Source organism: Ceratotherium simum, chromosome 6, assembly GCF_057802395.1.
Source record: "Ceratotherium simum simum isolate JZ-2026a chromosome 6, ASM5780239v1, whole genome shotgun sequence".
Classification (NCBI taxonomy): Eukaryota; Metazoa; Chordata; class Mammalia; order Perissodactyla; family Rhinocerotidae; genus Ceratotherium; species Ceratotherium simum.
This window is the reverse complement of record NC_141905.1, coordinates 28,001,594-28,016,459: the sequence shown is the minus strand read 5'-3', so window position 1 is coordinate 28,016,459 and position 14,866 is coordinate 28,001,594. Positions and strand designations below refer to the sequence as shown.

General features: G+C 51.7%; 2 protein-coding genes across 17 annotated transcripts in view; both read right to left on the bottom strand.

The window, feature by feature from the left end:
* Positions 1 to 34: 34 nt before the first annotated feature.
* NDST2 (N-deacetylase and N-sulfotransferase 2) lies at positions 35 to 8,823 on the bottom strand. 4 transcript variants are annotated; one of them, XM_087432014.1, is made up of 16 exons: positions 8,533 to 8,822; positions 7,329 to 7,830; positions 6,297 to 6,336; positions 4,867 to 6,211; positions 4,582 to 4,669; positions 4,109 to 4,263; positions 3,738 to 3,923; positions 3,330 to 3,458; positions 2,683 to 2,865; positions 2,495 to 2,591; positions 1,999 to 2,122; positions 1,688 to 1,862; positions 1,319 to 1,489; positions 1,103 to 1,212; positions 802 to 904; positions 35 to 704 (listed from the first exon to the last, which is right to left on the bottom strand). In XM_087432014.1, the coding sequence occupies exons 4-16, from the start codon at positions 5,869 to 5,871 to the stop codon at positions 579 to 581; spliced, it is 2,652 nt and encodes an 883-aa protein (XP_087288140.1). In that variant the 5' UTR covers positions 5,872 to 6,211; positions 6,297 to 6,336; positions 7,329 to 7,830; positions 8,533 to 8,822; the 3' UTR covers positions 35 to 578. The 4 variants fall into 4 exon arrangements, with proteins under 4 accessions (XP_087288140.1, XP_087288142.1, XP_087288139.1 ...); XM_087432016.1 differs by having other exon boundaries at positions 1,319 to 1,438; positions 6,297 to 7,830; positions 8,533 to 8,823; XM_087432013.1 differs by lacking the exon at positions 7,329 to 7,830 and having other exon boundaries at positions 6,297 to 6,459.
* A 440-nt stretch (positions 8,824 to 9,263) lies between these two features.
* Positions 9,264 to 14,866, bottom strand: part of CAMK2G (calcium/calmodulin dependent protein kinase II gamma) — a 62,854-nt gene continuing 57,251 nt past the window's right edge. For 11 of the 13 annotated variants that reach the window (XM_014784836.2, XM_004426954.3, XM_087432008.1 and 8 more), the window contains 4 exons: positions 14,134 to 14,209; positions 13,674 to 13,768; positions 11,972 to 12,216; positions 9,264 to 11,280 (listed from right to left, as the gene is read on the bottom strand). In XM_014784836.2, coding sequence (XP_014640322.1) covers positions 11,984 to 12,216; positions 13,674 to 13,768; positions 14,134 to 14,209 — 404 coding nt within the window. In that variant the 3' untranslated portion in view covers positions 9,264 to 11,280; positions 11,972 to 11,983. Of the gene's footprint in view, positions 11,281 to 11,971; positions 12,217 to 13,665; positions 13,769 to 14,133; positions 14,210 to 14,866 lie in introns of those variants that run through there. The other 2 variants (XM_014784844.2, XM_087432011.1) reach the window with 2 other exon arrangements.

The following is a 14,866-nucleotide window of genomic DNA, read 5'->3' as shown; positions in this document are numbered from 1 at the left end:
CCATGTGCAGATGAACCTTGAACTGAGGCAGGGGAAATGTCTGATACGTGCTTTATTCTCGGTTTCTCCCACTCCAAAACAGACAAAACAGAAAAATAAGGATGTTTATTAAGGACATTTCTAGCCCACAGCGAGGGCTCATACTCAGCTCTATGAGCTACTGTCCGACCTCATCCCCATTCAATGTGAATGACATAGGGAGGCCGGGCGACAGGTACATCCCATTGATCCCACAGTAAAGGGTCCCTCCCATAGCCAGGTATAGATACACTGCTGGGGATGAAGAGGGAAATCACTGGATTAATACATTCCTCTGGACCCTCTCATTCCTCCTCACCTTCCAAGACCATGGGTCAAAGGTGCCTAGTACCATGATGTGGGGTATCAAGGGAAACCCCTTTATAAGACCCCACAGGTATGGGAAAGGGCTGTCCTTCCCTTCTTAGCCTTCCCAGGCCTGAGGGCCACTGAGGTAGAAGGGGGTGGGGCCTGGCCACTCGAATCCCCCTTGCGGGCCCTGCTTTGGGCTTGCCCCTCAGGGAAGCAGGGGCTTTTTGCTGGTACAGGAGGCTGGAACATCAGCCCCGACTGGAATGCTGCAGTTCTTCCCGAAGCCATGAGGGCACTGGCTGTCCAAGCCGGCTCAGCAGCTTCGACAGCTCCAAATTGTGGTTCCGGAAAAAATCCGTAAGGAAAATGCGGGACTGATAGGAGAAAAATGAAGTCAGAAACGGTAAAGACTGAGACACAAAATCAGATCTTAGAGGCAGAGAGGGATACTCTGCCCCAGGCTTTACTTACCTCAGCGTCCATATCTGGGTACCTCCGGCCTTTGCTCTTGCCTAGACAGCGAGTCTTACCACCTTCAAGTCCCTGGCACCAGAATCCTTTATCTTCATCAAACCTGCTCAACAGGAATAGGCCATTAGGTGGCAGGGAGAAAAGAAAACCAAGCCCCATAAATGTACACTACCTTTCCCAGCCCCCGGGCACACGTCTCTCCTTGTGAGACAGAAAAATCCATGTCTCTTCCAAACAGACATGGTCAACCTGCTTCCCCATGTCCCCCATAGTCCTCCTCCCCTGGGTCATGCTCTCCCACCTGAGGGTCCGTGTGTAGTTCAGAAAGGGTGTGATACCCAGGAACTTCTGGATAGTCTCCATTGAGGCAGCTGGGTTGGTACGCAGCTCTTGCCCATCCACAATCAGCAACTAAAGGAACAGAGATGTGGTCCCCTCTGTATTCTTTAGAAGCCTCTGGGCTAAAGGGAAGAGGAGGGGAAGGGGGATCCCAATGAGGGCTATTGGGGAAGTGTACCTGTCCAGAAGGGTAGTAAGTCAGCCAGCGTTGCAGATGGGTGGAATAGTAGCCAGGGACAAGACAGCGGTTCTGCAGGGAGTGAAGTGCCAGAGGGGCCTGGGAGGAGGCTGAAATCACCTGGTAGAAGGTATAGTTCAGAGCAACTGGGTCTCCATGTGCTCGCTGGTGCTGAAGGACAAGGAATGGGAAGGGAAGGGATTGGTAGTGTGACAGAATTATTCTGCCCTTACTCTTGGTCTGGTGAACAGACAGAATAGGCACCCTCTCCAAGGCACTAGTTTAGTTTCCCTACCCTTATTCCTTTCTGTCTCCAGAGTCACCACCTCCCTCCCTTAAGCCCTAATGTGTCCCTAGCTTCAGGCTCACCTGGTACCAGGAGTAGGCCCTGTCAGCAGGGTTGGTGAGCACAGTGATGATTTTGGCTCGTGGCAGGAGGGCAGCCCCCCGCCGTGGTACAACCTCTGAATCAAAGTAGGTGGCACTTTTTTCAAATAGGAAGTCAGTGCTGGCATTGGAAGGGACAGGGAAGAAGTCCATGTACCTAGGAAGTAGCACAGAAGAGAGGCAGAGAATTTGCAGAGTGAAGGGGCCAGACATCTGTGCTGGTGGAAGCTGGAATGGGGTATTCCGGGGCAAGGGAGTGCTCCTCTGAGCATTCCAAGGGTTCCCAGTCTCACCAGTCAATGCCCTTGTGGTAATTAGGGCCGCTGAAGAACTGAATCTCCTCAAAGGTGCTGGGGCTAGGGAAGCTGCTAGTCACAGCTGGGTGCAGGCTCAGGAAGAAGTGAATAGCTGTGGTCCCTAAATGGGAGAGAAAGTCCAGGCCATTATGGGAGAGGAGCAACTCAACAACATGGACTTGAAGGAGGAGAGAAAATAACCACTCTGGGTAGTAAAATCCCCTTCGGCTAAACTAGAGCGAGAAAAGGAAAGTCTGCGACTCCCAGGGAAGGGTTAAAACAGTGGTTCTCAGCCTTGACTGTACATCAGAATCACTTGTGGATCTTAAAAAAAAAAAAAAAAACTCCACAGATGATTCTGATATACCAGAGTGAAGAATCACTGTCTCAAGAGACTGGATTAACCAGGGGTGGGTATGAGAAGGGAGTTCCTTGGCCAAAGAATCCTTTGGGTTTAAGGCAGGGCAAGAAAAGTTGGCTAAGGATGATTCACCTGTCTTCTGGGGTCCCACAATGAGGAACTTGGGGAGCCGATCACAGGTTTTCTCCTTGGACCATATATCTTTGTGTCTCTTGTCATCACAGGGATTCTGAAGGTGAGGCCAAGAATCAGATAAGGCCTAATCTTTCCTTCAACCCCCCCTCCATCATGTCTCTGATCAGCTTGAGCTCCACCCATACCTGCCAAAGAGGGCTTCGCTCTTGAGGGAAGAGGTCAAAGTACTTTTGTGCGAGAGGAACTGGAGGAAGGGTCTGTAGACGCAGCCGGGTCCAGCACTGGAGGAAGCGCACCAGGCTCTCAAAGGTGTACAGGCCCAGCCGATCATTTCCATAATTAGACAGATGGGTCATAAAGATGCTAATCTGCAAGGGGGTGCCTGCATGTCAGATTTGGAGAGCCTAACCCACCTCAGAATCAGGCTTGGTGGGCCGGTCCTGTGGCTTAGCGGTTAAGTGCGCACGCTCCGCTACTGGCGGCCCGGGCTCGGATCCCGGGCGCACACCGACGCACTGCTTCTCCAGCCATGCTGAGGCCGCGTCCCACATACAGCCACTAGAAGGATGTGCAACTATGACATACAACTATCTACTGGCGCTTTGGGGGAAAAGAAAAAGGAGGAGGATTGGCAATAAATGTTAGCTCAGAGCCGGTCTTCCTCGGCAAAAAGAGGAGGATTAGCATGGATGTTAGCTCAGGGCTGATCTTCCTCACAAATAAATAAATAAAACTGTTTAAAAAAAAAAAAAGAATCAGGCTTGGTGAGCAAAGGTCCCAGCCTGCAGACACTTGTTCTCCAATCTTCTAGCCCTTCCTCTAGGCATCTTACCGGATTAAGCAGCACAGTCAGAAAGAGCTCTCCACCTTGGATGCTCCGATCTAGTTCACGAGAGCCTCCGGGATACTCATTATAGAAGATTGTGTGAGTGAAGAGGCCACATGTCTGCCGTGGCAGCACCTGGAGAGAAAAGAAGGAACAGGGATAGATGAAATTTGAAAGGCAGATGAGAAAATGAAGGACAAATGTCCTGAAGCATTAGGATTCCCTGTGTTTATAGAGGACTCAGTCTGAAGTTATAGCAATAAAGCTCTTACTATGCATATTATGTCTTTTCACCCTTCTACCCCCTATTATGTGGATGAACTTGGACTGGCAGTTGACAGGACATGGGTCAATGCAGGTTGGAGGCTGTCTAAATGTGGGAATTTGATTCAAGTTTGTATGGGAGTCCCTCACCATAATGCCATCGTGAATGAAGCCACGGCGGTAGCGGGCAGGGCGGAGATGGGGATACTCCTCAGTGCTGGTCACCTGGATGCCCCACACAGATTTCCAGGCCTCATAGAGCTGCGTGTGGATGGGGTACACGCCCGAGTGGTGGGGGGCCACAGCATACCCCAGATCCGTGGGAATCCCATGCTCCTGGGAATGGCATAGACTCTCACCAGGACCTGGTGAGGTTTGGGGAGTAGAGGGTAAAGAGGGTGGGGATGCCTCTACAGAAAGAAAAATGGGAAGGGTAGGGAAGGGGTACCCCATTAGGGGAAGGTTGAAAAGGAAGCATTATTTCTGGGAAAAAGTATGGGTAAGAGATCCAAGGGTCTCACCAGAGCAAACTGTTTGTTGAGCCTCATCTGGTCAGCCAGCACGGAGCGATTGTGGAACAGGTGTGGCTGCATGTGGCTCCACATGTGGGGAAACCACCAGAACTCTTTGCGGTGCTTCAGCAGCATGTCGTCCCCTGCATCCTCCTCCTCTGTCCCTATGACCACACACTGACCACTGACCACAGCCAGTTAGCCCCTGTGCCCTCCTTTGTTCTGTAACAACACTGACCACCTTCCATCCTTGGAACAACACTGCTGACCTCTGCCCACCTAAGACTGTTTATTTGCCCCACTACCAACTTGCCCTTCAGCCAGCCATGCTAACCTAACTTCATACCCACTGCTAGCTCGTCACAGCATTCTGACCCCAAACCTTGCCCCTTTTCTCCAATTTGTCTGCCCAGGAAGATGGACAGTGAAGAGACAGATCAAACTAACACTGATATGCTGAAGGAGCAAGGGAGTAAGCTCACCAGTATGATAGAACTTGCCCGAGAAGCCCAAGTTGAAGGTGAAGTTGGGGACTAAGGTCCTGAGTTTGTTCTGGGTGGTCAACAGAGCCTGGGAAAAGTAGCAGGGACATGAGAAATCAGGGGAGAGCAGACTCAGCAGGAGAAAAATGAGAAGTAGCATTCTTCCTGCCTGGAAAGGGCAGGGAATATACCTATGACAAGCTCAGAATCAAGGAAGGGAGTCTGATAGGACAGAGCTTCAAACAGCTTCTAAGGAAAGCAATTTGAGTCAAGAAAAAGACTGACCTCAACATCAGCCACCTTCATGCGGGTACCTTCCTTGCCCACAAAGATGTCATCGATGTCTACCAAGATGTAGCGGTCAAGGTCCAGGCAGAGGCGCTTGCCAGTGAGGTACGCAACGGCATCGACGAAAACGAGTTTGTGAAGCCAGAAGGAGAGGCCGTGGCCAAAGAGCACTCGCTGGATGCCATCATGAAGCCCCAGGTCCTGTACCACAGTGGGAAGGCGGGCCCGGCGAGGCACCGGTCCTGGTACAGGGGCCTCAGCTGGCCGAAGGCTGGCAAGAAGCACTGGTTCATATGTGCTATGATTGGATTGGAAAATGGTCCAGTCATCACCAGGCAGTGGCCCAGGCTCCAGGCGGCTGGGGCGTGTGAGATGCAGTAGGGGAGCAGACGGATTCACTTGGTAGTCCCGGAGCCCCAAGTTTGAGTGTAGAAAAAGGGGAAAGCCCTTGAGCTGGGCACTCAGTAGGCTATGCTCATGGGCTCGGAAAAAGCCAATGATGCCCACACCATACTCCACACAGTACCGGTCTAGAAGTTCCCGACTCCAGGCATCCAGGTTGACATACTTGAGCAGGTTCTCATAAATGACCAAGACATAGCGGCCACGAGTATGATCAGTAAGTGTGGGCATGTCCCCTCGGCCAGGTGCCAGCTCAGTGCTATAACGAAAACGACTAGACTCCAAGATGGCCACAATTTCCTGCCCCAGCTGTGAGTATGCACTTTCCACAAACACAAGGACCACGGGTTCCGTTGGAGCTGTCTCTGGAGGCCTGGGGGGCCGGGGTGGGACTGGAGGCCGTACAGGGCCAGGGCCAGCTGCTCCACCACTACTGCAGTCTCCCAAGGGCAGGGGCAAGGGTTCCTTGGCCTTGGGGCTGGTGGATACATAGTAAGCCAGGAAGCCCATGGAGCCCAGACTGAAAGCGATCAGTAGCAGTATGAGGCGGTGCAGTTCCAGCTGCCGAGCCGGGCGTACCACCCTCCACAGCTTAAGCATGGCGGGGGAGGGGAGGCAGGGATGGGGACCACCTCAGGGGATGGGAGGTAGGAGTTCTATAGGCTGGGGCTCTCTTGGGAGAGTGGAAGGATAGGAAAATAGGGGAAAGGGATTACTGCAAGGTCAGTTCCCTGAAGAGGTGGAGACAAGTCCCCTTAGTATAGAGTAGGGGAGGTAGACAGGGCAATAGGGGGCAACTGGACAGAGCCCGTTGGTCTCAGGTCACCATGGCCCACTGGCCCATGGCTTCAAGATGCAAATCTAGCCAGTCTCCACCTTCAGTCCTGGCGAGCTCCTCACATCAGAGGTCAGAAAAGTTCACAATCTTTGCCCTCACTATCTGTAAGACAGAGAAATCGATGGGTTACTTCTCTCCTTGAAACTATGTCATTCACCTATTCCCCTCTTCACCCCATCTCTCTTACCTCCTGCTCACAGGATGATCTGTTCTCCAAAAAAAAGCTCCTGTAGAAGAACAACACAATCTGAGTCTCATACCTTGGCTTCACAGTTTGTTCCGTTTCTTAGAATACTGTCTAAATTCTCCTTCCTGAGCTAAGCTCAGAGCTGGAGCAGTATATTCAAAGACTGGAAAGGAACAAATCTCCCATCAATAAGAGGCCAAATGGCCCAGGAGGCTGAAAATGAACCTGCTTTGAAAGGAGTTCCCAGCCAGTGACTGAGTAGTTCGCCAGCCAGCAGGAGCTTGCTCGTCCTGTGAGGAAGGGACGGAAAGCCCCAGAAGTCCCGTGCTCCAACAAACTATCAGATAAGAGGAAACTCGAGTCTGTTAATCTTCCTCATCAATCAAACCCAACACCACAGGCTAACAGCACTAACGAACTTGCAGTCAGGTGGACAATGTGGTGGGGGAATTCAAGAGGAAAGAGAAATGATGCTAGCTAATCATTCTATTAGCTTCCAAACCCAGAGCCTGGAGACTCTCTTTTCCATTGCTTGTGAAAAATGACCCATCCCTTGCCCTTCACCTCTCCTGTGCCAGTGTCAGGAGAGGTGATAAAAATGTAGCCCTAGAGCAGGCCACATCACTGGGACCTGAGAAAAGCCAGAGAGCTGAGTTCAGAGTCTCTCTCCCTATCCATTCCTGTTCTCCTTCCTAACTTAGCCTCATCCCTGAACAGCTCAGAAGAAACCTGAGCTAGCTTGGAAAGACATAAGGAATTGAGTCCTGCTATAAAAACAGAGCCAACTGAGTGGCGCTGGATGACAGAAAGCAACAGGAGCTTAAGTCGTATCCAATCAATAATAGAGACAGGAGGAGTAAGGACAGTGAGATCAGAAAACAGTTTTGAGGAGACTTAATTTTGGAGACTTTTTTCCTTAAGTAGATAAACTGCTTCTAGAAGCTTTATTGTCGCTCTCCCCACCTTAGCCCCTCCCAGTAAGGCCAGTGGCTCGAAATCCCTCTCTACCACCCAACTCCCTGACATACACACCTCAGGAGTGATTTAGGCAGAAGCAGGGTCCTTCAGAATTGAGAGATGGTTTAAGAATAGTTCAGCTTTGACCTGGGTAAAGCTAACTGACATGAAAAGAGAGGTGGGACTGGATCAAAATGGTGATGGGAAGGAGTAAATCCTAAGAATTAGAGGAAACTCAAGGGAAAACACTAGTGAGAAAAAGTCACTGAGGGGAAGCCGATACTCAGGATGTATCACCCATAACGTTAAGAATAGTTAACATTTACTGAGAGCTTACTCTCTGCCACACATTCTTCTAAGAGCTTTCCATACATTTAATACTCACACCAGCCCCAGAGGTAGGTGAGAGGTAGATACTATTATTATCCTCATTTTACATATGAGTAATTTGAGGTCCAGAGAAGGTTAGTAACTTGCCCAGGATCACACAGCTCAGTCAGTGGAGGAACTGGGATTCCAAGTCAGGCCTGTCAAGCTCCATAGCCCTGCTCTTAACCACTGCAGTTTAGCTTCGTACCTAGAAGCAGCAGCAATATTTAGAGCAGGGGTCCTGAGGGAGCTATTGGGGTAGGGTGTGGGTTGGGATGATAAATACCGAAGTAGGAACACGGGGTGAGGGGGGTGCAATATGAGTGCAGCAGCCAGGGGTTTCTGAGGGAGAAACCCCAAGGGGTCATCCAGGCCCGGGCTGGGAGAGAGCAGTAGTGATATGCACTGGGGAAGGTGGGGGTGTGGGCCCCGCGCTAAGAGACAAGCAGCGCAGATGCTGTGGGAAGAGGGGGTACCGAGTAGCGACACGGTCAGTGGGGGGCTGGCACACCGGGGGTGACGGTTGGAGGGACCCAGCTAAGGGGGAATATGGATGGGGTCACGGGTGGACATGAAGAGCGAGCCGGACGTGAAGCATTAAAGGCGAAGGGGCGAGGGGCGCGCTGAGAGTTTGGGTGACATCGAGGCAGGCTTCGGGCTGGGAGAACCCCGAGGGGAAGAGGAGCCCCCTGCTGAGCAGGCGAGCGGAGGGGAATGAGGCTACCACGAGGGAGGCTAGTAGGGGGGACACAGAGCGACGGCACCTGGGCCGCACTGAGGGGCCGCCCCGGACGCCCCTGCGGGTGGTTATGGTGGCAACGCTGAGGGGAAGTCTGTGAGGGGAGGGACTACGGGCGACCGTGGGTGGGGGCCACAGTGAATGGCGGGGTTCTTCTCAAGGGCAGCTCACCCGGCGGACTGGGCGGCGTCCCCGCTGTCCCCGGGCTCCGCCGCGTCGCGGGGCTGCCCGGCTTCCCAGCTCTAGGCGCCTCGGCCCGCGTCGCGACGGCTCCGCCATCTCCGAGCGAACGGTCTGCCGCAGCCGGGCCCAACCACCGCTCCCACTGGGGGGGAGGCGGCGCGCTGCCGTTCGTGGTGCCCGCTCGGGTCCCTGCCGCCTCCGGGCCTGGCAGCCGCGCGGCCGAGGTGTCGGGCAGCCGAACGGTCCACTGCAGCGCTCAGACGAGCCGCGGCCTCCGACACGGCTGGCTCCGCGCCCCGCCCGGCGAGGCGCACCCCCTCCCCCCCACCGGCCCGGTGGCACAGTCTGGCGAGCGTCGGACGCCGCAGCTCCCTAGGCAGGGGCGGGCCGACGGCTCGGACTCTTCCACTCAGCCCTGCGGAGGGGGAACCGGGCCAGCCCACTGAGAGGCGGGGGCGGCCCTTGACGTGGGCGGGGCCCGAGGGCGGGGCGAGACCCCTAGCCCACCACCCAGGGGCCCAAATTCTTCCTCTCCACGTCAAACTCGCCTCAGCAGCCCGGTGGACTGGTTGGAGACTGATAAGTTTATGAGGAAGTTTTCTTCTGAAATAGAACCCAAAGGGAGTGGGAGAAGGTACCTCTCTCCATCTGAAGACTTGTAACTAGGCTGCTAAAATCTAAGCCTCTAGCCCTAAGCCTCCAACAGCAGTAACACAATGGAGTGTTTAAAGGTTATTTTATTAAATATCTTCAGTTCAAGGTTTCATTGTAACAAAGCTATGAAGGGTCTACCAACATTCAGAACAAACACTGACTATTTTTAAATTATTTCTATGTCATCATGCAAAAATTCTGCATCAAATGCCTTCCATTTCCTGTTTAAAAGGTGATTTTTTTTTTTAATAGTCTATTGTCTATAGATGCTGACATGAGCCCCAGAAGAGGAGTAAGAATGCTAAGAAGTGGGGCTGGAGCAGCCATGTGAAGCTATGGGTCTTAATGAACTCTAAGACCATTGTCTTCAAGCCAGCAAAACCAAACCCTGTGGTGAAGGTGTCTGCGTGCTGGTACTGCGGGCTGCAGGGCAGGAAAGGGCCAGGACCCAGGGGCTGGGGCATGCATGAGGTGCTCGGAGGAGCCTGGCTAAATCCAAGCACCAGCACCTGTGCCTGCTCTCTTCTCAGCTGGTTCCAAGGTAAACCTGTAGCTTTGCCTCTTCCAGCTCCTGTGCCTCCTGAAGGTAGTCCCAGAGCTGGAGTCTACCCACCTTTCCCCCAACAGTGCAGATATTTGTGCAGATAAGTCTGCACAGTTGTCTTGGGGGAAACCAAGGCCATGAGCAATTGCTCCTCCATTATCTTCTCTGCTATCTGCTTACAGTACAGATCTTTCCCTTCTGCAATGGAACTCCTTGAGCACAGAGAGGGACAATGAATGTAGGAGCCTTGGCTCTGGATACCTCTTTTGGGTACATGCAGGTGAGAGGGGGGGTGATGCCCATGCAGATTGTCCAGCAGTAAGTCTATACTTCAGTTGGTCAGTAAAGAGGCCTTTAAAGAGGATACCTCTTCTTCTTTCCAGAGCAGTCAAGTCAATCTCAAAGACAGGAAAAGAGATGGATGTGCAGCAAGGGAAGCTAAAGAAGGGAGGCAGCCCTGAGGGCAGCCTGAATGCATAGAAACAACTGTCAACTCAATCCCACTGCCTCACTCCTCCCATCCCATAGGGGCCCTTGGCAGAGGGTCCAGGCCCAGATGAGGGTCAGCACGGGGACCACCACCATGAAAAGGCAAGACAAAGATGGTCCAAATCAGCACAGAAACAGAACTGCCAAAGGCAGCAAGGGGAGCCCTGACCAGGGCCTGCTCTATCCTTGCTTAGTTATAAGAAAACAAACACGAAGCAAAGCAGCAACCCCTCTCCCTTCCCAGCTGCAGGGTTTGGGCCTCATTATCAGGGCCCACGTGCATTGTGCATCCTATAGAAATGGATGAGTGAGTGCATATCAGACTAACAGGAGGTTTCTCATCAGCTTTGTAGCGGACACACTGCTGCAGCACCAATTCTCTTCCCATCTACACTAAATGGAACAGTACAGCAACGTCCAGGCCACTGCTTCTCAGTCCTGAGGCCACTGCTTCTCAGCTGCCTCCAAAGCAGGTTGGGAGCTCCGCGTTCTCTCCCAAGTAGGTCTGATGGCCATGATGTTCTCATCAGCCTCATTCTAGGTCCATATGCAAGTTCTGAAGAAGTCCATTCCTAGACCTGGGGCAGGCAGGCCACCTCAGGGGCTGCAATCACATCACGGCCCCCAAAGCTCTGTCCGAGTTCTTGCCTGATCCTCCGAGTCCATGGAGGCCAGAGACTGAGCTCACCTCTTCTGGGCTGGTAGGTGAGCCCACTGCTCATGCAGGATGGGCACCACACAAACTCCTGCCTTCTTGCCAGCCCAAGGGCTATCGGTGGTTTTAAAATGCATCATGGTATGGATTCCATTTTTTTTAAACAATCTTTTTTTTCCTTTTTTTTTCCTTAAATGTAAAAAACACCTCGGTACAGCAGAGACAGACACGAAGGGCGGGCGGGAGGGCTGCATGCAGGGGCGTGCATTGGCTGCTGCCGCTTTGTAATTTAATTGTTTTAAACCTCAAACGAACAGGACTGCCGCTGTCACTCAGGCCCTCCAGAGCCACTGGCTGCGAAGGTTCGACCTCCGGCTGGGATCTCCTAATGCCCCTGTCAAAGAGGATAGACGTGGTAAAGGAACAGAGGACAATAAGCACACAGATGAGTTCCAGGGACTTAAACACACTATACACATGGCCAAGTCTACCTGAGAAGGTATAGGATTGGGGAGAAGCTAGTAATTATTTATTTATTTTTTGCTGAGGAAGATTCACCCTGAGCTAACATCTGTGCCAATCTTCCTCTATTTTGTATGTGGGCTGCCGCCACAAGCATGGCCACTGACAAGTAGTGTAGGTCCGTGCCCAGGAACTGAACCCAGGCCACCGAAGCAGAGTGCACCAAATTTAACCACTAGGCCACCAGGGCTGGCCCAGAAGCTAGTATTTAAATATAACATTTCCTCACATTTGCTGAGCACTTACTAAATGCTTTCCTTATAAGTATCTTATTTAATCCCCACAACAACTCAATGAGGTAGGCACCACTCTTTCCCTTTTTTTGACAGCTAAGGAATTGAGGCTTAGGGAGGGAAGTAACCTGTCAAAGGTCACAATTTGGAGTCATGGAGCTGGACCCAAGTCTGTCTGATTTCAGAGCATAACTTATTACACCCACACTATCCAGATTTTGCCGCTCTTCTGAGATGGCCCATATATCCTCCCCCAATGCTACCTCTTAACCTTCTCTTCCTCTTCTGACCCCACCTGTCCCAGCCCCTTCCCACCCCCACCAGGTGCACCTGTGGCTGAGCTCACTGCAGCGGTGCAGCAGGGGCCCCTGAGCAGTGATAGTGGACATTGAGCCACTTGCCATCCCGGCGGTGCCAGACCCGGGTCTCCTCCGACTGGCTGGTGCGAGGCCGACCCTGCCCATCGATGTACTGGGTGAGGCGGATGTAGGCGATGCAAGCTGCGTCCTCCCCGATCACATGGACGTGCGGGTTCAGGATGGTGGTGTGGATGGGCTTGCTGTTCTTAGACAGGACTGCAGGAGGCAGGGCAGGGTGGGGTAGGGTAGGTAGGAGGGCATCAGGCCTGGGCACTGGCATTTTCCTCCAAGCCTGCACTTCCAAGTCTCACCCTCTCCAGCAACCATTCTGGGAGTCTCCAAGTCCCCCATACACCTTCCAGAGGCCAGGAAACCCCATCACATTAGTCTCAGTTACCCAAAAGGAAGAGAAAGGTGAGGAACAATGATAATAGCAGCTACTATTTTAATTAGACATTGTGCTTGGATTTTACATGCATGTGCTGTATTCCTTGGTCAATATTATTTTCTTCATTATAAAATAAGGAAATAGGCTCAAGGAGGTTAAGTAATTTGCCCAAAGCATACAACATTTGAACTCAGGGCCATCTGACTCTTAACTAAAGCCTTTCTACTCTGCCAGGCTGATGTTTAGATTTCATAAGGGTTGGCTTGTCCCTACTTAGGCCTGCAGAGCAAAATCAAGAACTTAAAATATTCAAAATTGATTTGTGATTAAAAAAAGTTCTAAAGTTAAAACAGAATCAACAAAGCACCAAGCTCAGGATATTCCCAGGATTCCCAGGATCCTTTGGGGGAAAGCCAAAAGAAGTTGCACTGCCATTAGCAGCAAACACTGAGAATTGTGTTGCTTTTGTTGAGATTCACATTTTAGTTCAATTCAAATGTTAGACAGAGGCCATCTGAGACCTTCCCTAGAGCTTCTGTAAACTCATGAATTGCTTCTGGCTAATAGAATTACTTAGACAGCCTAGGGTTTACATTGGCAGTAGAGACATGGAGAGTTAGTAGAGAAAACAGTGACAAAATAAAACTCAGAGCAGGATGGAAGGCCCAGGATAAAGTGGAAAAGCAAAGAAAAAAATAAGGAGGGGGACGGTCTTAGAGAGTAGAGAGAACGATGGGAGGAAGTGATGATTCAACTTCTGTCCCCTGGGACCTCCACAAACTGTCCAGAGTGTACTCTCTTCCCAGCCAGGACTCCTGTCCTGTCTCCCTCAATATTTAGGAGGACCCTAGCCACAAATCACCAACAGTGCCCTGTTGTTTGCACATTCTTATCCTGGTTTTAATTTCCTCTATTGTGAAACCTGCAGACACATAGCTTCATTCTTACTTGCTGAGATCATCTCAACCTAATCTCAAATGGTTCCCAATCATCTTGGAAAGAGATGAGGCTTAAAGAAATACAGTGACCCTGATTGTGATGACCAGCACTGCCATGAGGCAGCTGCAGAATAAAGGGGCACGTGGGGCTCTGGAGCAGGGCTTTTGAAGGTGCCCGTTTAAGACCATCCTCAGGGCACAAGGAGGCAAGCACATAGGCCACGGTGCAGCAGGTAGGTCAAATAAGGGAAAAGCAGGCAACTGGGAAGAGGAGAAGGTGAGCGGGGACAGAGGCACAGGGGGTAAAGGGACAGGCAGGAGTATATCAGCAGCACGAACCCACTCACGATTCTCAAAGTAAAACTTATGGAAATCCATCCCCTCCACGAGGTTACCAAGGGCCTCAGGCTCAAAGGAAGTGAGGCCTGGATCACAAATCTTCCTGCAGAAAAAAAAAGCAACCTGTCAAGTCTTCTATGTGAATTACTTGTCTTTCTTCCTGGTCAGTGGTGTCTGTCCTGCAGCAGGTTAGCTGTGGGCTAAGTCTGAGAGATGGCTAAGATCTTAGGGACCTGCCTGCTGAGCGGCTTAGCTCTGCCCTTTCAGCCTACCATCAGGACACCATGGGAGGAAGGACTCAATCATAGTCGTCTGCCTGGAAGGGCTCTCAGACTAGGGGCCTGGTGTTTAACTCAGACACTGTGCCCAGGGCCCAGCGTTCCCTTTTCCCAGGTCCTAGCTGCTTTTGAGGAGGAGGGAAGGCCTCGAGAGACAATCTGGGTCTCAAGGAAATGGGTCTCTACTCACGTGTAGGCCTCAAAGTCCCCATTGTTGATGGCCTCAATCAGTTGTTCTGTGATCTTAATGATCTCCTGTTTTCGCACTATGGGGAAAAAAAATCCAACGATTTACCTGCATGGGACTGGGGAACTCCCAAGTGACAGAGAGCCCTCCCCAATCCTTTAGAGAACCCCCTGTGATCTCTTTGACAAAGACATCCCTCTTCTCTGTTTTTAAGGCCCTCTGCAGGAAGAGTGAGCCCACCTTTCTCTCCAACCCCCTTTATTGTTGGTAGAGCTAACAACCCTCTTTTCCTCAAGCCCACCCATTAGTTATGCTTCTCTGGCCTTTGCCTCCCTCTCCATCAACAACCAGGATGCAGAAAACACTCTTGCCTTTAACAGCTGAGGAGCCTGGCACATCATGAATAATGTGCCCAGAGTCTGTGTGTCCCATCCTCAACAGGTTCAGCCTCTCCAAGAAGCATCTCTTACAACAATATGGCTGTTTCCACCACCCACTTCCTTCTCTCACCTGAAGGGACTCAGTCAGGTCTCAATTACCACCCCCACCTCCCTCAGCCCTCACTCAGTGGTCCAGAACCTAGCCCTGGGCAACAGCCAGCCTGAGAGCAGAATTTAGCCAGGGATGAGGGCTCCTAAAGGATGAACAGAGCCCTCAGATGAATGCTTAATTGTCTTCACCCTGCTCATCTCCTCCACAGGGCTTTTCTGGGATAAAGGATCTTGGAACTATAAAC